A 22,839-nucleotide genomic window follows, 5' to 3' on the forward strand; every position below is an offset into this window, starting at 1 on the left:
ATCTTTAACCCTTACCTTAACCATTTCAAATTTCAACTTCAATGAGGTAGAAACGTCCCAAGGATCCCGGATTGGATGTACCAAAGATTATTCTAATTTTACTATGCCTGCTACATTAGGTTATTCTCATCCCAACCGCTTGGGGCATACCATTTCCGGATCCCCTCTATGAGTAGGTGTGTCTCGTGGAAAAACCAACCAATAGACTATGAGCACTGTTTCAGGTTCCCAGTCGATTTTCCAGACAACTTTCCTTAGGCTAGTACACGGACTGTGACACGTACCCAACAGTTTACGTGTGTTGAATAACTACTTGGGGTAGGGAAAAGGAGGGGAATTGTACTATTAGGGTGACATCCCTGTCAAAATATCAAGTGTTTGTATAACCGAGTTGGAAGCATGAAGGCAGGGGCGTGCGACAATGCTAATGCAGGTATGTAACAAGGGCCAGCATTGTTGTTGTTTTGTAACCAGTGATCATTGAGAAGCTCTGCTTTCAGGAAATTGTTACAGGGTTTATAGTAGTCAGCATATCCGAACCGCTTGCTTTCAGCTGCACTAGGGTCGACAGCATTCTTGTGTATATTAAGACACCATGGAGTCGCTCGGAAAAGGGAAAACATACCTCAATACAGGGATAAGAAATGCGTTGTTCTCCGAATTGTCCCATTATCCCAACTGTTACACAAATAAGATTGAACAACTTTTAGTTTTTAAATAAACTGCTGTTTTCCTCCTCATGCTAAGAAGCAGTGGCAACAGCAGCCAGAATGGCAAATTGTGTTGAACATAGGAGCTGATTGGTAGGCCGTCATTGTAAATAACAAATTGTTCTTAATTAACTTGCCTAGTTAAATAAAGGTTAAATAATAAATAAAAATTGCTGCTGTGGCTTCTGCTACCTAGCATGAGGACGAAAATGACAGTTTCTAGAAAAACGAGCATCGTTCAATCTTCTCAGTGTAACAGTTAGGATAATGGGACAATTAGGGGTATAACGCATTTCTCGTCTCAGGATTGAGGTACGTTTTGGGAGCCATATCTCGCGCCAGCTCCGCAGTGTCTTAATATACACGGCATATGCTTTCCGACCCTAGTGCAGCTGTAAGTAAGCGGGTCGGATCTGCTGACTAGGTTTATAACAATATGATACATTGATTATCATGAGTTACATTGCATCCCAGTTATTGAATTGCAATATACACAATCAGCATATAATCAGGAACAACAAAGGACTTATAGTTCCTTATGAATTATAATACACTGTGGCATAAATACTGTACACATACCTGTGGCATTCTTGTGAACAGTAGGGTAAAGGTGTTTCTCAGAAGTGTGAATTGGTATGCATATTTTCCCCTTCTCTCTTAGGTGCTCCTTTCATTGAGCAGTCCTCAGGACAGGGAGACTCGTCTGGGAGCAGTGATGAAGGGGAAGGGACCATGGACAAGGACCCAGTACCAGCAGCAGAGAGGGCAGTGGAGACTGAGAGCATGATGAAACGGCTGTTTGGGTTTGAGAAGGAGGACCTGTCCTCCTGGCATCGCTTGGTGTGTCTCCTAAACCGCCCCACTGACCCTGCTTCTCTGGGCATCTTCCGCTTCCTGTTTGGTGAGCTCTGTCATCTCCACTAAGTTTAGTTACCCTTGGTCAAAATGGCTGCAGGGTCTGGCATTTTAATTTGTGCCTGAGAATCGAATAAATCGCATTAAGAAGTTGAGTTTCATATGCAAGTCAAATAATCTGCTGGTGGTCAGGTGAGTGTAGTCTTGTGTAATATCTCTTGTTGTTCTAATCTTCTGTGTGTCTTCCCCTGTCTCTGTCCCCAGGCATGATAATGGCTATAGACATTACACAGGAGCGAGGCCTTAGCCACCTGGATTACAAGTACCTGGATGGGGCTCCTGTTTGCCGCTTCCCTCTCTTCAACTTCCTGCAGCCGCTGCCTCTTGATTATATGTACCTGGTCTATGTGGTGATGCTCTTTGGTAGGTCAAGTTCTGAATCAGTGATTGGAACAGCTGCTGTATGTTGTCCCCTTTGTGTGTGGGTTTATGTGATAGTGTTGATATGCTTTCATCTTTTTAATGTGTGTTGATGGATGTCTTTTTATAGGTGCTGTGGGAATCATGTTGGGCTGTTTCTACCGCCTCTCCTGTCTCATGTTCATATCCACCTACTGGTACATCTTCTTCCTGGACAAAACAGCATGGAACAACCACTCTTACCTCTACGGCCTCATTGGCTTCCAGCTCACATTCATGGACGCCAACAGATACTGGTGAGTTGCAGAACTCTTATGAAACCATTACTATACATTTGTTAAACAGATAATATATTTGTTAGATTGAAGTTGTTTGTATCTTTCCGTGTGAGTGTGTTTGCCTGCATGCATTTATGTACATACAGTATATTATTATTTTCAGGTCAATAGATGGATTACGTAATCCTAAAAAAAAGAATGGCCAAGTGCCACTTTGGAACTACACTCTTCTGAGGTTTCAGGTCTGTTGAGTTCATGGACACTTTACTTTACTACTCTATCAAGGGTATCTGCCTTATAACATGTGTATGATAAACTTTGAGGACACTACAATAATATGAATATCTTCATCTTTTTCCTTGGTAGATTTTCATAGTATACTTCATTGCTGGAATCAAGAAACTGGATGCAGACTGGGTACAGGGATACTCCATGTCATACTTGGCACACCATTGGCTTTTTGACCCTTTCAGGTTAGTTAACATTTTTAGATTACATTTTAGTAATTTAGCAGACATGCTTATCTAGAGCGACTTACAGCAGTGAGTGCATATATTTTTGTATTTTTTCATACTGGTCCCCCGTGGGAATCAAACCCACAACCCTGGTATTAAAAGCGCCATGCTTAGGGCCAGGTGTCCCCCCCTTTTTCATGTATTCTACCCTGCATTTCGATCATCCGACCTCAAGAGGCCAATAAGGCACCTGCTCACACCACCTGTGAATTGTCACGTGTGCATTCAATGACCATCTAACTTTTATTTTTTTTCGCTATAGAAATACATGTAAAAACGTACACTACAGGTCAAAAGTTTAGAACACCTACTTCTTCAAGGGTTTTTCTTTATTTTTACTATTTTCTACATTGTAGAATAATAGTGAAGACATCAAAACTATTAAATAACACATATGGAATCATGTAGTAACCAAAAAAGTGTTAAACTAATCTTAACATATTTTAGATTATTCAAAGTAGCCACCCTTTGCCTTGACAGCTTTGCACACTTATTTTCTTTCTTCAAAACATAGGTTTAATCTCAATTTTAGATATAATTGTAATATACATGCCATAATGTATTGTAAGGTGTGTTGGACAAATATATTTATTTTGGCATGGCAGTATTGTATTGATCTACTGTCAGTTTGATCTACAGTGATGGCTTACCTTTACACTCGTCTTTGCAGTCATTCATTATATAATGCTGTAATATCCTCACTCATATAATGTCAATTCGTTTTTTACCATTAGTGTCTGTGCATCCATTTGTACATTATACAGAGATTATTCCACCATGCTTATCGTTATTAAAACGTGCATTTTCAAAAGCTGGATGTTTATAAGGTGTGTGTTGGTGCATTACTATCAAGTTCAACTCTACTGAAAATGTTCTGATGAATTGCCAAAAGACAGCTAGGTAAAGGATAATTCAGGCTAAAAGTCAATCCCAATGCAATTCCATCCTTTTTTACCATCTGCTTGAATTTTCATATAAAAACTGAAATAGTGATGGAGGGAAAGACAATCACAGAACATGCGTAGTTCACACAAAACAAACATCACAGAGATCATGCTAGAGGATAGAGGAACAGGTTGCAAATATTCAGAGCACTGAGGCAGAATAAAGACTCCAATCATACAACAGCTAGGCTATCAGGACAAGTAATAAATACCTTCACACATAGTTACCGGTATTTTGTATGTTAGACAGTTCTGTAATGGCATAGGTCTGCTGAGTAAGTTCAGCTGGCTGTCTGGTCTGTAGGTTCAACCAATAAACAGTAAGTGCTACATAGAAACATACAGTCAGTTTGCAGGGGATGTGTAGTTTCTTTGACTCTGAGCGGGAGTATATCCCCCACCCTCCCCGACAGCACGGACTCGAATTAATCTTTTACCAGGACCCAAATCTAATTCCTGCAAGCTGTACAACCCCCATGTCATACTTGGCACACCATTGGCTTTTTGACCCTTTCAGGTTAGTTAACATTTTTAGATTACATTTTAGTAATTTAGCAGACATGCTTATCTAGAGCGACTTACAACAGTGAGTGCATATATTTTCGTATTTTTTCATACTGGTCCCCCGTGGGAATCAAACCCACAACCCTGGTATTAAAAGCGCCATGCTTAGGGCCAGGTGTCCCCCCCTTTTTCATGTATTCTACCCTGCATTTCGATCATCCGACCTCAAGAGGCCAATAAGGCACCTGCTCACACCACCTGTGAATTGTCACATGTGCATTCCATGACCATCTAACTTTTATTTTTTTTCGCTATAGAAATACATGTAAAAACGTACACTACAGGTCAAAAGTTTAGAACACCTATTTCTTCAAGGGTTTTTCTTTATTTTTACTATTTTCTACATTGTAGAATAATAGTGAAGACATCAAAACTATTAAATAACACATATGGAATCATGTAGTAACCAAAAAAGTGTTAAACAAATCATAATATATTTGAGATTCTTCAAATAGCCACCCTTTGCCTTGAGGACAGATTTGCACACTCTTGGCATTCTCTCAACCAGCTTCACCTGGAATGCTTTTCCAACACTCTTGAAGGAGTTCCCACATATGCTGAGCACTTGTTGGCTGCTTTTCCTTCACTCTGCGGTCCGACTCATGCCAAACCATCTCAATTTGGTTGAGGTCGGGGTATTGTGGAGGCCAGGTCATCTGATGCAGCACTCCATCACTCTCCTTCTTGGTAAAATAGCCCTTACACAGCCTGGAGGTGTGTTGGGTCATTGTCCTGTTGAAAAACAAATTATAGTCCCACTAAGCCCAAACCAGATGGGATGGCGTATCGCTGCAGAATGCTGTGGTAGCCATGCTGGTTAAGTGTGCCTTGAATTGTAAATAAATCACAGACAGTGTCCCCAGCAAAGCACCATAACACCACCTCCTCCATGCTTTACGGTGGGAAATAAACATGCGGATATCATCCATTCACCCACACCGTATCTCACAAAGACACGGCGGTTGGAACCAAAAATCTCCAATTTGGACTCCAGACCAAAGGACACATTTCCACCGGTCTAATGTCCATTGCTCATGTTTCTTGGCCCAAGCAAGTCTCTTCTTCTTTTTGGTGTCCTTTATTAGTGGTTTCTTTGCAGCAATTCGACCATGAAGGCCTGATTCACACAGTCTCATCTGAACAGTTGATGTTGAGATGTGTCTGTTACTTGAACTCTGTGAAGCATTTATTTGGGCTGCAATTTCTGAGGCAGGTAACTCTAATGAACTTATCCTCTGCAGCAGAGGTAACTCTGGGTCTTCCATTCCTATGGCGAGCCTCATGAGAGCCAGTTTCATCATAGCGCTTGATGGTTTTTGGGACTGCACTTGAAGAAACTTTCAAAGTTCTTGACATTTTCCATATTGACTGACCTTCATGTCTTAAAGTAATGATGGACTGTCGATCTCTTTGCTTATTTGAGCTGTTCTTGCCATAATGTGGACTTGGTCTTTTACTAAATAGGGCTATCTTCTGTATACCTTGTCACAACAACTGATTGGCTCAAACGCATTAAGAACTAAATAAATTCCACAAATTAACTTTTAACAAGGCACACCTGTTAATTGAAATGCATTCCAGGTGACTACCTCATGAAGCTGGTTGAGAGAATTCCAAGAGTGTACGAAGCTGTTATCAAGGCGAAGGGTGGCTATTTGAAGATTCTGAAATATAAAGTATATTTTGATTTGTTTAACACTTTTGTGGTTACTACATGATTCCATATGTGTTATTTCATGGTTTTGATGTCTTCACTATTATAAAAATGAATGCACACATGACTGTAAGTCGCTTTGGATAAAAGCGTCTGCTAAATGGCATATTATTATTATTATTATTATTCTACAATGTAGAAAATAGTAAAAATAAAGAAAAACCCTTGAATGAGTAGGTGTTCTAAAACTTTTGAACAGCAGTGTAAATGCTGAGGATATGGCTTAGTGCCAACATCACTCTCAAAAAAGTAAACACACATGTAAAGAACGGAGGCGCAGACTAGTCAAAAAAACACAAAGCATCTCCATAATAACGGACGAATCCACTGACACACAAGACCGATATGTTCTTCATATTTTCAAGGACAACTGGGTGAAGACGTTAAAGTTTTTCTGGCTGATACAGTGTATTTACAGGCAGGGAACTATTCAACAGTGTCAGAATATCATTCCGAGGACCTGCGCTTTTACGTGCGCTTTGTAGAGTCGGAGAAGCGTATCTCCAAACAATGCGGTCTTAACAGAGTTGGAGAAGTTGTTGGGTTATTTCTATAACTAATGAAAATAGGCTAGACATTTATGTTCTGAAAAGTCAACATTTTCCCCTCTAAATGTTCTGATATAAAATGCCTATCAAACCCATATGTTAAGAACAGACAATGAATACGTTGTGAAATATTTGTGTTGATTGGTGTTGTCTTGTTCTGTAAGGATGAGACTGTTTCGATATGTCCTCCACAACCTTCTATGGTAGAAGCATTCTCATAATCTAAGGCTAAGTTACAGGTTTTGCACAATATATTGTTGTCTGCAAAGAGCGCCCCAGCGGGGTATTGTCGCGCTCTTTTATTGAAGCGATATTCTGATTTGGAATTTTGTATATAATTTAATTAAAAAAATTTCTGGTTGGATTCATAGTCCCCTTTTAACTGTACTAATTGCCCCACTTTTATAACCTCAGATCAGGGATTGAGTCTGTTGGAGAGGATCAGTTTGAGCAAAGTGAGGTGTAGAATCACTGATCTAAAAATAGTATTCCCTGCCAAATAATAGGCTTTGTGCAATTAAGATTCGTATGCCACGCCTCCCCTGGTTTAGGACGCACAACCAGACATTGAATGATTGATTGGAGATAGCTTGTGTCAATTAAAGAGCATTTCCTAGGATTTCTGCCTGCAGCAAAACTAGTGGATAATACTGGAAATACTGGTAAAAGAAAACCCCCACAAAAAAAAAAACTAAAACGCCTGGCTCTAACCATGCTCTACTAACTGAGCCACACAGGACCATACAAATGGTATTTATCAGACTTCAATACAAATGTATTGAGGGCCATGCTCCGTCATCTTTTGGAACGGCTTAAATAAAACTGCCCCATGTGGGATTGTAAGTATTTCTTTACCCTTTGCGTCTGTCCCACAGGATGATTCTTCCTAATGAAATGGTGAGTCTGCTGGTGATCCATGGAGGTGGTCTTTGTCTGGACCTGTCTGCCGGCTACCTGCTGTTTTTTGATGCCACACGCCCTTTTGGCATTTTCTTTGTCAGCTACTTCCACTGCATGAACTCCCAACTCTTCAGCATCGGTGAGAGTCTTTTCAGTCATCATAATATAAGAGGTCATACAATAAGTTTTGTAGTGCTCCTATGTTGTAAATAATATTTGTTGGTCCGTGGTGTGTAATGAGGAGCAAACAGACGTTGCACTTGACACATTTATGAAATTGCTTATCCCAGTTACTAATAAGCATGTACCAATTAAGAAAATGACTGTAAAAACTGTTAAATCCCTGTGGATTGATGAGGAATTGAAAAATTGTATGGTTGAGGGGGATGAGGCAAAAGGAATGGCAAATAAGTCTGGCTGCACAACTGATTGGCAAACGTGCTGCAAATTGAGAAATCATGTGACTAAACTGAATAAAAAGAAGAAGAAACTACACTATGAAACAAAGATAAATTACATAAAGAATTATAGTAAAAAGCTTTGGAGCACCTTCAATGACATTTTTGGGGAAAAGGCAAACTCGGCTCCATCATTCATTGAATCAGATGGCACATTCATCACAAAACCGACTGATATTGCCAGCTACTTTAATTATTTTTTCATTGGCAAGATTAGCAAACTTAGGCATGACATGCCAGCAACAAACGCTGACACTACACATCCAAGTATATCTGACTAAATGATGAAAGACAAGAATTGTAATTTAGAATTCCGTAAAGTGAGTGTGGAAAAGGTGATCTTTATTTATTTATTGTTGTCTATCAACAATGACAAGCCACCGGGGTCTGACAACTAGGATGGAAAATTACTGAGGATAATAGCGGACGATATTGCCACTCCTATTTGCCATATCTTCAATTTAAGCCTACTAGAAAGTGTGTGGCCTAGAGGGAAGCAAAAGTCATTCCGCTACCTAAGAATAGTAAAGCCCCCTTTACTGGCTCAAATGGCCGACCAATCAGCCTGTTACCAACCCTTAGTAAAGTTCTGGAAAAAATTGTGTTTCACCAGATACAATGCTATTTTACAGTAAACAAATTGATAAAAGACTTTCAGCATGCTTAAAGGGAAGGACATTCAACAAGCACAGCACTTACACAAATGACTGATGATTGGCTGAGAGAAATTGATGATAAAACAATTGTAGGGGCTGTTTTGTTAGACATCAGTGCGGCTTTTGACATTATCGATCATAGCCTGCTGCTGGAAAAGCATGTGTTATGGCTTTACACTGCCTGCTATATTGTGGATGAAGATTTACCTGTCTAACAGAACACAGAGGGTGTTCTTTAATGGAAGCCTCTCCAACATAATCCAGGTAGAATCAGGAATTCCCCATGGCAGCTGTCTAGGCCCCTTAATCTTTTCAATCTTTACTAACGGCAAGCCACTGGCTTTGAGTAAAGACAGTGTGCCTATGTATGCGGATGACTCAACACAATACACATCAGCTACTACAGCGTCTGAAATGACTGCAACACTTAACAAAGAGCTGCAGTTAGTTTCAGAATGGGTGGCAAGGAGTAAGTTAGTCCTAAATATTAAAAAAACTAAAAGCATTGTATTTGGGACAAATCATTCACTAAATCTTGTAATAAATAATGTGGAAATTGAGCAAGTTTAGGTGACTAAACTGCTTGGAGCAACCCTGGATTGTAAACTGTCATGGTCAAAACATATTGATACAACAGTAGCTAAGATGGGGAAAAGTCTGTCCATAATAAAGCGCTGCTCTACCGCAGGTAGAGGTCCTACAGGCTCTAGTTTTGTCGCACCTGGACTACTGTTCAGTCGTGTGGTCAGGTGCCACAAAGAGGGACTTAAGAAAATTGCAGTTGGCTCAGAACAGGGCAGCACGGATGGCCCTTGGATGTACACAGAGAGCAAACATTAATAATATGCATGTCAATCTCTCCTGGCTCAAAGTGGAGGAGAGATTGACTTAATCACTACTTGTATTTGTGAGAGGTATTGACATGTTGAACACACCGAGCTGTCTGTTTAAACGACTAGCACACAGCTCAGACACCCATGCATACCCCACAAGAAATGCCACCAGAGGTCTCTTCACAGTCCCCAAGTCCAGAACAGACTATGGGAGGCGCACAGTACTACATAGAGCCATGACTACATGGAACTCTATTCCACATCAGGTAACTGATGCAAGCAGTAGAATCAGATTTTAAAAACCAGATAAAAATAAACCTTATGGAACAGCGGGGACTGTGAAGCAACGCAAACATAGACACATGCATACACACACATGATAACATACGCACACTTACGCAAGGACTTTGTGATGTAGATATTTGGTAGTGGAGTAGGGGCCTGAGGGCACACACTTAGTGAGTTGTGAAATCTGTTATGAATGTATTGTAATGTTTTTATTAAATTGTATAACTGCCTTAATTTTGCCGGACCCCAGGAACAGTAGCTGTTGCCTTGGCAGCAGCTAATGGGGATCCATAATAAATACAAATAATGAGAATAGCAAATGTTACTGTATAATAGAAGCTACATAATTCAACACTGTATGTATAGTGAGGGAAAAAAGTATTTGATCCCCTGCTGATTTTGTACGTTTGCCCACTGACAAAGACATGATCAGTCTATAATTTTAATGGTAGGTTTATTTGAACAGCGAGAGACAGAATAACAACAAAAAAATCCAGAAAAACACATGTCAAAAATGTTAGAAATTGATTTGCATTTTAATGAGGGAAATAAGTATTTGACCCCTCTGCAAAACATGACTTAGTACTTGGTGGCAAAACCCTTGTTGGCAATCACAGAGGTCAGAAGTTTCTTGTAGTTGGCCACCAGGTTTGCACACATCTCAGGAGGGATTTTGTTCCACTCTCTTTGCAGATCTTCTCCAAGTCATTAAGGTTTCGAGGCTGACGTTTGGCAACTCGAATCTTCAGCTCCCTCCACATATTTTCTATGGGATTAAGGTCTGGAGACTGGCTAGGCCACTCCAGGACCTTAATGTGCTTCTTCTTGAGCCACTCCTTTGTTGCCTTGGCCGTGTGTTTTGGGTCATTGTCATGCTGGAATACCCATCCACGACCCATTTTCAATGCCCTGGCTGAGGGAAGGAGGTTCTCACCCAAGATTTGACAGTACATGGCCCCGTCCATCATCGCTTTGATGCGGTGAAGTTGTCCTGTCCCCTTAGCAGAAAAACACCCCCAAAGCATAATGTTTCCACCTCCATGTTTGACGTGGGGATGGTGTTCTTGGGGTCATAGGCAGCATTCCTCCTCCTCCAAACACGGCGAGTTGAGTTGATGCCAAAGAGCTCGATTTTGGTCTCATCTGACCACAACACTTTCACCCAGTTCTCCTCTGAATCATTCAGATGTTAATTGGCAAACTTCAGACGGCCCTGTATATGTGCTTTCTTGAGCAGGGGGACCTTGCGGGCGTTGCAGGATTTCAGTCCTTCACGGCGTAGTGTGTTACTAATTGTTTTCTTGGTGACTATGGTCCCAGCTGCCTTGAGATCATTGACAAGATCCTCCCGTGTAGTTCTGGGCTGATTCCTCACCGTTCTCATGATCATTGCAACTCCACGAGGTGAGATCTTGCATGGAGCCCCAGGCCGAGGGAGATTGACAGTTATTTTGTGTTTTTTCCATTTGCGAATAATCGCACCAACTGTTGTCACCTTCACACCAAGCTGCTTGGCGATGGTCTTGTAGCCCATTCCAGCCTTGTGTAGGTCTACAATCTTGTCCCTGACATCCTTGGAGAGCTCTTTGGTCTTGGCCATGGTGGACAGTTTGGAATCTGATTGATTGATTGCTTCTGTGGACAGGTGTCTTTTATACAGGTAACAAGCTGAGATTAGGAGCACTCCCTTTAAGAGTGTGCTCCTAATCTCAGCTCGTTACCTGTATAAAAGACACCTGGGAGCCAGAAATCTTTCTGATTGAGAGGGGGTCAAATACTTATTTCCCTCATTAAAATGCTTATCAATTTATAACATTTTTGACATGCGTTTTTCTGGATTTTTTTTTTGTTATTCTGTCTCTCACTGTTCAAATAAACCTACCATTAAAATTATAGACTGATCATTTCTTTGTCAGTGGGCAAACGTACAAAATCAGCAGGGGATCAAATACTTTTTTCCCTCACTGTATAGTCCGTTGCACTCTGGGATGATGTCCCATTTTGGATGGTTGCTTGTAGCCGTGGTGCATAATCATTAGAGGATTCCATAGATAAGGAAATAAGATTAATGTTCACTTGTACTGAGGGCAACATAATGCAAGCAGACTCCTGTGGCCCAGAGGACGTTTTCAAAACAATATTTTCTTTAATGATCCACTATTTAAGTTAATCTATAACCCCCTATTGATCACAAATGCTACTATTATTGTCCTTTATTTTATCTCCAGGTATGTTTGCCTACACTATGCTGGCCACGAGTCCTCTCTTCTGCTACCCTGACTGGCCCAGGCACTTCTTTGCCCGCTTCCCAAAGATCCTCAGGCCTGTGCTGCCGATCACGTCTCCTCCCCCACAGCCCAGCACCTCCTGTGTTTACCCAGAGACCCAGCACACATCTACGGGACCACAGGACACCCCTCCTGCCCCCGTGGCCTCCAAAACACAGTTTAAACACAAGCTGGCAACCCTGTTCACCATTCTGTACCTGGCTGAACAGTTCTTCCTGCCTTACTCTCACTTCATCACACAGGTACTACTCCTGTAGAAATGGAAGATGCGTTTACAGTGACCAACTTGTAGTCCTTTCCATGTATTGAATCAAGAAATCGGCAGCATTTGATTTGAATGCCTTGATTTAAATGTCACAGTTGTGAGTCACTGAGTGTACCGCTGTCAGCTAAAGTTATTTCCCAACCCTACGGGTTACCAGAATAATTGCTCAATCAGTGTCAACACTGCTATCAGTCTGCAGTAAACAGTAGTGTAGAGTAGCTTGAGTCAGCAGAACGGGGGTTCGTTTCCCACGGGGGGCCAGTATGAAAATGTATGCACTCACTAATTGTAAGTCACTCTGGATAAGAACGTCTGCTAAATGACTACAATGTAAATGACTACAATGTAGTATATTTTCTTTTTGAGATTCTTCAAATAGCCACCCTTTGCACACTCTTGGCATTCTCTCAACCAGCTTCATGAGGTAGTCACCTGGAATGCATTTCAATTAACAGGTGTGCCTTGTTAAAAGTTAATTTGTGGAATTTCTTTCCTTCTTAATGCGTTTGAGCCAATCAGTTGTGTTGTGACAAGGTAGGGGGGTATACAGAAGATAGCCCTATTTGGTAAAAGACCAAGTCCATATTATGGCAAGAACAGCTCAAATAAGCAAAGAGAAACGAAAGTCCATCGTTACTTTAAGACATGAAGGTTAGTCAATACAGAACATTTCAAGAACTTAGAAAGTTTCTTAAAGTGCAGTCTCAAAAACCATCAAATGCTATGATGAAATTGGCTCTCATGAGGACCGCCACAGGAATGGAACACCCAGAGTTACCGCTGCTGCAGAGGATAAGTTCATTAGCGTTATCAGCCTCAGAAATTGCAGCCCAAATAAAAGTAACAGTCACATCTCAACATCAACTGTTCAGAGCAGACTGTGTGAATCAGGCCTTCATGGTCGAATTGCTGCAAAGAAACCACTACTAAAGGACACCAATAAGAAGAAGAGACTTGCTTGGGCCAAGAAACACGAGCAATGGACATTAGACCGGTGGAAATTTGTCCTTTGGTCTGGAGTCCAAATTGGAGATTTTTGGTTCCAACCGCCATGTCTTTGTGAGACGTGGTGTGGGTGGACGGATGATCTCCGCATGGTGACACTGTCTGTGATTTATTTCGAATTCAAGGCACACTTAACCAGCATGGCTACCACAGCATTCTGCATCGATACACCTTCCCATCTTGTTTGGGCTTAGTGGGACTATCATTTGTTTTTCAACAGGACAATGACACAACACACCTCCACTTTTTTGGTTACTACATGATTCCATATGTGTTATTTCATAGTTTTGATGTCTTCACTATTATTCTACAATGTAGAAAATAGTAAAAATAAAGAAAAACCCTTGAATGAGTAGGTGTTCTAAAACTTTTGACCAGTAGTGTGTGTATATATCTAGCTTTTCTCTTTTTGACCTAGGGCTATAACAACTGGACCAATGGCCTGTATGGGTACTCCTGGGACATGATGGTCCACTCCCGATCCCACCAGCATGTCAAGATCACCTACAGAGACGGAAAAACAGGAGATATCGGATACCTCAACCCTGGGGTGAGCCATTGAACTATAATACAAATATCGAATCAGACTCCTAGGAAGGGTTAGAAAGCACGTGGAAAAAGGGAGGAACTCGGGGAGACATGGGGAATGTGACACTAGGGATAATAAGCTCAAGTCGATTTAATTAACCATTCAACATCCCATTAAAACAATAATAGCATGTTGGTTTCACTTTAAATGAACTACAACATACAGAAATTCATCATAAGCCTACGTACAGTAGGACAGAGGTTGTTTGGAAAACCGGACATGTTGGGAATGGAGGTGGCTCGTGATGTTCATTCATTTACTTTAAAAAAACATATCAAACCTTTATAGAAAAAATTGATGGCATATTTACATTTTACAATTGAATTATTAACTTATCTGTGACAATATCTGGGAGAAGGTGGATCTGAGTACCTCATACTGCAAAACTCATGAAGGTGTTATGACTGGTTCCATAAAGGTGAAGCAAAGTGTTAATGTTCTGTGGCACACCTGTAGGTGTTCACTCAGAGTCGGCGGTGGAAGGACCATGGGGACATGCTGAAGCAGTACGCCACCTGCCTGAGCCTCCACCTGCCTCACTACAACATCTCTGACCCAGAGATCTACTTCGACATATGGGTGTCCATCAATGAACGCTTCCAACAACGGTACTAGATAGCCTTTCTGTGATCTTTTACATCCTCCATATAGATAGAAATGTTCTTCGCTGTACAGTTTGGTCTTGAATTCTCTTTCCATCCGTTAGGATCTTTGACCCCCGTGTGAACATTGTGAAGGCAGACTGGTCACCATTCCGCCTAAATCCCTGGCTCATGCCTCTGCTGGTGGACCTCTCTCCCTGGAGGACCAAGTTCCAGGAGATCGAAGGCTCGTTGGACAACCAGACAGAGATAGTCTTCATCGCAGACTTCCCAGGTTTGGGGTCTTCGCCCTCTCCCTCTCCCTCATTGTTTTCCATTGAGAGTATTTAACATGGTGATCACTAGGTCCTCGCCCAAAGTCAATTTAAATATATATTGTGTATGTGTTGGTTCATTTTGCCTCTAGGTCTCCACTTAGAGAACTATGTCAGTGAGGACCTGGGCAACACCAGTGTTCAGGTGCTGCAGGGCCAGCTGAATGTTGAGATAGTGGATGAGAAGAAGAACTACACGCTCCAACCTGGAGAGCAGAAGCAGGTATGATCCCTCATCACCCCACCTGCTATAGCCAGCCTGTAATGACACCCTTCACCTGGATGACAGCTGTACTGTAGTCATTATCATGGGCTGAAACTTACTGCTAAACATAAGGTTCACATTCCAGTTGCCATGCTGTGGCTAGGAGTACTCATTGTGTGTGTGTGTGTGTGTATGAGAGAGCAGCTTCCTGCTGGGGCCTACCATAAGGTGTACACAGTGTCTGAGGGGCCGTCCTGCTACATGTACATCTACGTCAACACCACAGAGGCAGCGCTTCAGAGGAACTTCACTAAGCTGTTTGAGCTGCAGGAGCGGGTCCGCAACGGAACAGGTCAGGGCTTAAATGTACACACGACAGCAATTAACACATACAACAGGAACTAACACACATGATGGAAGTGCTGAGCTAACACAGCGTTTCGCCCCACAGAAACCGAACCCCTCCCTCCAGAGCTCCAGCCACTCATCACTGGAGAAAATGATGAGGGGTCAGAGGCCAATGTGATGGATCCCGTCGTTCAGCTGTTCCTACGGCGACAGCGGAGAATGAAAGAAGTAAAGAAGCGCAGGGAAGCCAATGTGTACGAAAGGCTGAACCGGTTTACTGTGAAAAAGTACTACATGTTGCGGCGAGCGTGAGTGTTGTTTTCAGTGCAACTACCAAAACTCATGACAAAACCATGCAATTCCTCCTGTTTCCACTGGTATCCTGCAGTGGCTTGGTTTAATGTAGACATTTGCTTTGTAGGAGTAAGTGTCATAAACACATGTGCCTTATATTTAGTCTGAGTGTACCATGCTCTGTGTTGTAGGTTCCTGATGACAGCCATTGCAATGCGTAACCTGGCGGTGGGCCTCCCTCCTCTGGAGCAGCTGACCAGGGAAGTGGCCTTCGCGAACATGAAGGAACCAGAGACGGAGGCCAACCAGGACCTCAAGGATGAAGTCGGCCACGATGAGCTCTAGGAGTGTGTAAATCATTTTTAAGTGAATGTGCTTGGATGACAGTGAGAATACGCTAGTCTGTTACTACACTGGGTACACCAACCCAGTAAGCCAAAGGATTTTCATTTGAATGGTTTTGAACATTTGGAAATGTTTGAAATTATGCAGGGGCAACTTTCTGATTGTCTTATGACTGATCTTCCTGTTTAACTGAAAAAATACATTCCTAGGTTGTGCAAGATCACATTGTTCATTTTGGTCTTATTTCTATATTGCCAGAAGTATTATAATTTTAAATCCAACATGCACCTTCACAAAATGTATCTCTTTGCTATACCTAACTTTAATTAGGTTTTTTTTTTTATTGAGACTGACTCCAGTTGTGAAAAGTGGTAGAGCTGAACTTTATATGCTACAGGTAACTGCCAAAATCTTAAAACCCCCGAAGTTCGATGTCCACTCCCCCGCGGAAATCGAATTAGCATAATACAACTCTTATGGGTTAATAGGGTGTTGGGCCACCATGAGCCAGAACAGATTCAATGCACCGTGGCATAGATTCTACAAGTGTCTGGAGCTCCATTGGAGGGAGGCGACTCCATTCTTCAACGAGAAATTGTTGATGGTGGTGGAAAACACTGTCTCTGGCGCTGCTCCAGACTATTCTATAAGTGTTCAATTGGGTTGAGCTCTGGTGACTGAGATGGCCATGGCATATGGTTTACATCATTTTCATGCTCATCATACCGTTTGGTGACCACTCGTGTCCTGTGGATGGGGGCGTTGTCATCCATTCGGGGCACAGCCATGGTAACCAAAATAATGGCCTGCCCAGCATTTTTATACATGACCTTAAGCATGATGGGATGTTAATTGCTTAATTAACTCAGGAACCACACCTGTGTGAAAGCACCTGCTTTCAATATACTTTGTATCCCTCATTTACTCAAGCGGTTCCATTATTTTGGCACTTACCTGTAGCGTTACTCTGAGACCAAATTATGTTGTGCATTATGAAACCGATGGTAACAAGTCAAACATTGTCACCATTTGCATTCCAAAATGCAGTTGGTACTTTTCAAATAAAGAGCCTGAGCATGAAATAAATGGCATTCTCAGTGTTTGAACTTAAAAGCTCATGACCATGCATGTTTCAGATTTTGTAAACCTTAATACATGGGGCAAAGGTTTTATGAATATGTAGTCAACACAAATGCAAGGAAGTTTCACTCATGATTTGAGAAAAAAAAAAAAAACATTATGGAAATGTCATGCTTTATTGCCATCAGTCTTAATCATGATTACTGTGCTCTACCTAAAGTGCTACAGTATCATTAATGGTAGGGTGTCATGGCACAACCTACATACTGTACAGGACATACATATACAAGGTAGATTCAAAAATCACTGGATTTATCAACACAGGCATGATTTTATCTCAGTTGAAGTGGACAGTTCTATACATGACTGCTCAACTAACCCAAGTTTACCTTTCATTTAATAAATGGAAAATCCTTCACTTTAAAGCTAGAATCCTTAGTTGTTGCCAGGCGAAATCGTGCATCATCAGCTCATTGTTATGGTCGGATGTATCTAAATAAATGTCACTAGAAAACAGCTTAAACGCAAATGCAGCTAATTTGCTATTATTCTGGCTGTTGACGTGACTGTGTTAGCCGTAGTTGGCTGGTAAGAACGTTGCCAGCAAGCATGGCAAGGGAAAGAAAGAACGGACGACTGGGTCGCGTCTATTAAGAACAAAAATAAGTAACAACTGGGTCGCGTCCCTGGTGATAGAAGTGGAAAGATGAGAAAGTATGAATTCACTTATCAAAATGAAAATATACTCAAACATGTTATTTTTACCTATAAATATGTGCTTTAGTGTTATTTTCTTTGGCAACTGTGGTATAAGCGGGGTAAACGCCTCTGTTCTGTACATTACCTTGGAAAAATGAACCTCGAAGGGACTGCATCATCATTATTTCCAAGGTAATGTACTGAAAGTTGGCGTTTATCCCATTGATTCTTGAAAAGTATAACTTAAATGCCTCATGAGATTAGTTTAACTGTTGTACCCCATCAGAACCCAAAATATAAGCTTGTTTTAATCCAATGTTTGTAAATGTAAACAAACACTATCCTCAAAACATGGTTAAAACTAATGTTGATATCATGGATGGTCAGTCCTTGCATCTATAGCTCTGTCTCTGAATTTGAGAGAGGCTACATTTCTCCAGCCCCATCCCTCAGCTTTCTATCGAAATGGATGCAGGATGACCACTGTTGTTTTATTAAAGGATTCTAGCTTTAAGTGTGCTAATGTCCACCCCACATTACAGAGACCACATTGGATAGAAATATCAAGGATGACAGAGAATTCTAGTCAACAGAATGTCCAGACCATCCTCATGTCTTTTAGAGTATCTATATTATTAGCCACCCATAATTGTCTAATGAATGACAAAGTAATGTTAGACCAACTAAGCTCAACTTACTTCGAAAAAGTATCAACTGTGTATGAGGCTTATCAATTACACACACAGCATGACCATATGCGGAACATTACTGCATCGCTAAGATCTGTAGTGCTTCAGTCACTTTAAATTGGATCAAAAATGACTGGCATGTAAATGGCCTTTTTGTAGGTTTACAGCAGCAGTCCCAGTAGGTTTACAGCAGCAGTCCCAAGTTCAAAAAGACCAGCAATGTACCACATTGATCTTCTTAAAATAAAGGGACACACTCAAAGTTGAGGTAAGGCAGACGAACATAAGACAGCTTATTACACTGACAGTACAAGTTCAGCTTCCCTTTTTATATTTCAGCTTTTTATCACCCGTTTGATGTGTTTGATCAGTTGCCCTTCATTAATCCATAGCTAATATATTAGAGTTAAGTGTTTGACCTAGTAATGTTATTTCACCAACATATCACAGTGTAAAACTGCTCAAGGTCTCACCTTAATTTGAGTGAAAGACCATTAGTAGATGGATACAGCCTGTGGGTCCATGAGGCCGAGCCTATATGCATATGCATTACCTTAAATGTTGTCATAACATCATGATAGTGTTATTCTTTGAATAACAATTATTCAGAAAATGCATTTCTTTGAGGCATTTGCTCTAAAATATTATCAAGATATTCATTAACACAGAAACAAACTACAAAATGTTATATCCACACACAACTATTAGAATGTTTACAAAATTCAGACTCTTACTAGCTGTTAATTTCTTAATCATCTCTTTCTCTTCATGAGTTAGTAGTAAGTCCTCCAAGCTGGCATACAGTCACTCTACCTTGGTTGAAGGTCTGGGTAGAATATTCCATGTATCACTCCTTCTATGACAACATTACAAAATGTATCTATGGGGGGAACAAAGCAAAGTAAAACCGATTTGTTCTATACAATATTACATTTCCCCTTCAAATTATTATTGTATTTACATGATCATTTGTATTCCATCGAGATTCTATTTTCTATTTTGTAGTACTATTTTTTTCTATTCTTTTTGTTGTCGCATTATTGAGGGAGAGCATTTTATTGTACTGTGTCCACCATGTGTATCCTGTGCATATGACAAATACACTTGACTTGATTAAATATTACACAAAATAGATCTCTTTAATATTGCAACCATATTGACTGTATATTCATGGGCAGTCTGAAGATGTGTAAAGATATGTTACCGTGGGTGGACGGGAGCAGGTAGGGGTCTCTATGGTAGAGCATGGCCGGCTGATGGGTCAGTTTACTAGAGAGACCAGAAAGGAGAAGGAGAAGTCAAGGTGGTGAAGGTTCACAAGTCTAATAAAGCCAATGTTCTGATAAAATTACTCAGAATAGTTAGCAATCTGAACTTGCATTTTGACATTATACTTTGGAATTAGCCTACAACACATACACTACTATAAACCTAATCAACTATACAACATAAAAATCACTTAACAAACCTTGACTCTTCAGATTCAGTTTCAAATGACCTTTAAAGAAAAAGAAAAAAGGCAAGATTGACAATCAGTTTGGAGATGTTATATAGAGGAACTATTTTATTGCACAGATGAGATGTTCTAAAAGTAGCCCCGCTTTTACAGGGCACATTGTATAAAAACTCACCCACAACTTTCTGTTTTTGGCAGCGAGGGAAAGTGGCGGATGTTGAGGAAATCCAGGAATATCTTTGGGAGAACTTCATTCTCCATAATTATAGTCTGTTGAATAACAGACACAAGAAAAACAAAAGCAAATGGAAGTCAGGGGAAAAAGCTAAATGTAGGCCTATTGATACAAAAGATTGAGTGTGTGGATTCAGAGGAACTAGTCAGTTGTAGGCCTGTGGTTGTATTCTCATTACCTGTAGGTAGAGTTCCAGACCGTGTCTTCTCTGCTCCAGAACTTTGGGAATCCAGTTCCGTACATGCTTAGAGGGGATCTCAGGTGGCTTTATACTCCTCTTCAGCTGAAAGAAGCAAATATCTAATTGAGCATGGTCACAGAGCAATCTGTGGATTAGGGTAGAGGAAACTTTCAAAGCCTAGCTCAAGCTGATTCCACTAATTATCACCCCACTAACCTAGCCCAGCCTTATAATATTATTGACTATGATGGCCCAGGATGTTGCAGAGTACAATATAGGTTTTAAAAGTAAAGTGGGCTCTGTTCTTGCACCACGAATAGAAGTCAGTCTTTTGCATGGTCGTGACAAAAAATAATCAATGGTACACAAAAACTCACCATTTTATGCAGATTATGAAATTCACTGTAGCGCTTCTTCACTGTATGCTGTCTGCCATTCATTAACACCTCGATTTTAAAGACCTGGGGATGAAAAATATCCACAGAAATGTGAAATTAATGTGAATGTACAGGCCAATAGATTTGACAAAATGCTTTGAACAAATTCACATTTGACAGTTATGGCCATTTAAAACAATACACTAGTTAGACAAAACTGCTCTTTCGTGACTTTGCTATCAAAGGGAAACAGTAGGGAAGAGAGGCAATTTGTTAAAGACTTCCAATTTTCACATCCTGTCAAAGCTACAATGCCTTGCAAAAGTATTCATTCCCATTGGCGTTTTTCCTATTTTGTTGCATTACAACCTGTAAGTTAAATGGATTTTTATTTAGATTTAATGTAATGGACATATACAAAACAGTCCAAATTGGTGAAGTCAAATGAAAAAAATAACTAGTTCCAAAAAATTCTAAAAGATAAATGATGGAAAAGTGGTGTGTGCATATGTATTCACCCCCTTTGCTATGAAGCCCCTAAATAAGATCTGGTGCAACCAAATACCTTCAGAAGTCACATAATTAGTTAAATAAAGTCCACCTGTGTGCAATCTAAGTGTCACATGATCTGTCACATGATCTCAGTATATATACACCTGTTCTGAAAGGCCCCAGAATCTGCAACACCACTAAGCAAGGGGAACCATGAAGACCAAGGAGCTCTCCAAACAGGTCAGGGACAAAGTTGTGGAGAAGTACAGATCAGGGTTGGGTTATAAAAAAATATCAGAAACTTTGAACATCCCATGGAGCACCATTAAATCCATTATTAAAAAATGGAAAGAATATGGCACCACAACAAACCTGCCAAGAGAGGGCCGCCCACCAAAAAACTCAGACCAGGCAAGGAGGGCATTAATCAGAGGCGCAACAAAGATAACCCTGAAGGAGCTGCAAAGCTCCACAGTGGAGATTGGAGTATCTGTCCATAGGACCACTTTAAGCCGTACACTCCACAGAGCTGGGCTTTACGGAAGAGTGGCCAGAAAAAAGCCATTGCTTAAAGAAAAAAAGAAGCAAACACATTTGAAGCAAACACGAGACTCCCCAAACATATGGAAGAAGGTACTCTGGTCAGAGACTAAAATTGAGCTTTTTGGCCATCAAGGAAAACGCTATGTCTGGCGCAAACCCAACACCTCATCACCCCGAGAACACCATCCATGTTTTTCATCAGCAGGGACTGGGAAACTGGTCAGAATTGAAAGAATGATGGATGGCGCTAAATACAGGGAAATTATTGAGGGAAACCTGTTTCAGTCTTCCAGAGATTTGAGACTGGGACGGAGGTTCACCTTCCAGCAGGACAATGACCCTAAGCATACTGCTAAAGCAACACTCGAGTGGTTTAAGGGGGATGAATAGTTATGCACACTCAAGTTCTGTTTTTTTTGTCTTATTTCTTGTTTGTTTCACAAATATTTTGCATCTTCAAAGTGGTAGGCATGTTGTGTAAATCAAGTGATACAAACCACCAAAAAATCCATTTTTATTCCAGGTTGTAAGGCAACAAAATAGGAAACATGCCAAGGGGGGAAAATACTTTCGCAAGCCACTGTATCAGTCAAAATCTGTTTCTACGGTCTCTGGTCAATATGTTATAGAATGGAATGGTTCGCGCCCAACCGGGTCTTCTCTACTCCCACTCTAGTCACGTCAAGTTTGCCTTTATAGTAACTAACATTACTCAAATGTAAATAGCTAAGATACTCTTGGTTTGTTTTCAACCATTTGTTGCAAACCTGCAATGTTATGATTGTTGTTCTGCGGTTTTTGCTCAGACTTAACGTTACTGGCGCAGAGGACATTCAAGATCTCTTACCGTGTACCCTTTCTCAATCGGATTATCCTCTGAACGGAACGATGGAATGGAAATCCTGACGTTATGCATTTTGTCAAAACAACTCCGACACTAAATGCATAAAACCCTGAGATATATATGAACTTGCAAACACATACGGATGTTTTGGTAGCCAGCTAGCTACATAGCGTTGGAATGGGTTCTTCTTCTTGTTATGACTGTAGAGTATGGAAGTGCAATAAAGTCACACTGCTGCTCTCTACTTGGGAGGAGAGGTATTACGACCGCGAGCCACAAAAATCAATCAACCAACTAACCAAACA

The 22,839-nt window shown here is 40.9% G+C and overlaps 2 protein-coding genes across 2 annotated transcripts; one reads left to right on the top strand and one right to left on the bottom strand.

Annotated features, from left to right (window-relative positions):
• The first annotated feature begins 227 nt into the window (after positions 1-227).
• ggcx (gamma-glutamyl carboxylase) lies at positions 228-17,024 on the top strand. The gene is made up of 15 exons (XM_084140817.1): positions 228-433; positions 1,372-1,611; positions 1,830-1,988; positions 2,116-2,281; positions 2,427-2,505; positions 2,630-2,736; positions 7,424-7,587; positions 11,912-12,213; positions 13,660-13,791; positions 14,287-14,438; positions 14,537-14,706; positions 14,839-14,969; positions 15,156-15,303; positions 15,403-15,607; positions 15,785-17,024. Exons 1-15 carry the CDS (start codon positions 400-402, stop codon positions 15,936-15,938), a joined length of 2,343 nt encoding a protein of 780 aa, XP_083996943.1. The 5' UTR covers positions 228-399; the 3' UTR covers positions 15,939-17,024.
• A 132-nt stretch (positions 17,025-17,156) lies between these two features.
• snx24 (sorting nexin 24) lies at positions 17,157-22,738 on the bottom strand. Its single transcript, XM_084140818.1, has 7 exons — positions 22,538-22,738; positions 20,656-20,739; positions 20,276-20,380; positions 20,038-20,132; positions 19,875-19,904; positions 19,611-19,675; positions 17,157-19,286 (listed from the first exon to the last, which is right to left on the bottom strand). Exons 1-7 carry the CDS (start codon positions 22,604-22,606, stop codon positions 19,216-19,218), a joined length of 519 nt encoding a protein of 172 aa, XP_083996944.1. The 5' UTR covers positions 22,607-22,738; the 3' UTR covers positions 17,157-19,215.
• Positions 22,739-22,839: the final 101 nt, after the last annotated feature.

The sequence above is a fragment of the Coregonus lavaretus genome (genome assembly GCF_964263955.1).
Source record: "Coregonus lavaretus genome assembly, chromosome: 24".
Classification (NCBI taxonomy): Eukaryota; Metazoa; Chordata; class Actinopteri; order Salmoniformes; family Salmonidae; genus Coregonus; species Coregonus lavaretus.

Bases quoted from the DNA above. Each gene is read 5' to 3' on its own strand.
- ggcx (XM_084140817.1), top strand. From the start codon at position 400: ATGAAGGCAGGGGCGTGCGACAATGCTAATGCAG. The intron at 1,612-1,829 runs GTGAGCTCTGTC...CTCTGTCCCCAG, and splicing joins CATCTTCCGCTTCCTGTTTG to GCATGATAATGGCTATAGAC. The intron at 13,792-14,286 runs GTGAGCCATTGA...GCACACCTGTAG, and splicing joins TCGGATACCTCAACCCTGGG to GTGTTCACTCAGAGTCGGCG.
- snx24 (XM_084140818.1), bottom strand. From the start codon at position 22,606: ATGCATAACGTCAGGATTTCCATTCCATCGTTCCGTTCAGAGGATAAT. The intron at 20,740-22,537 runs GTAAGAGATCTT...TTTCATCCCCAG, and splicing joins CGATTGAGAAAGGGTACACG to GTCTTTAAAATCGAGGTGTT. The intron at 20,381-20,655 runs GTGAGTTTTTGT...TGCTTCTTTCAG, and splicing joins TTCATAATCTGCATAAAATG to CTGAAGAGGAGTATAAAGCC.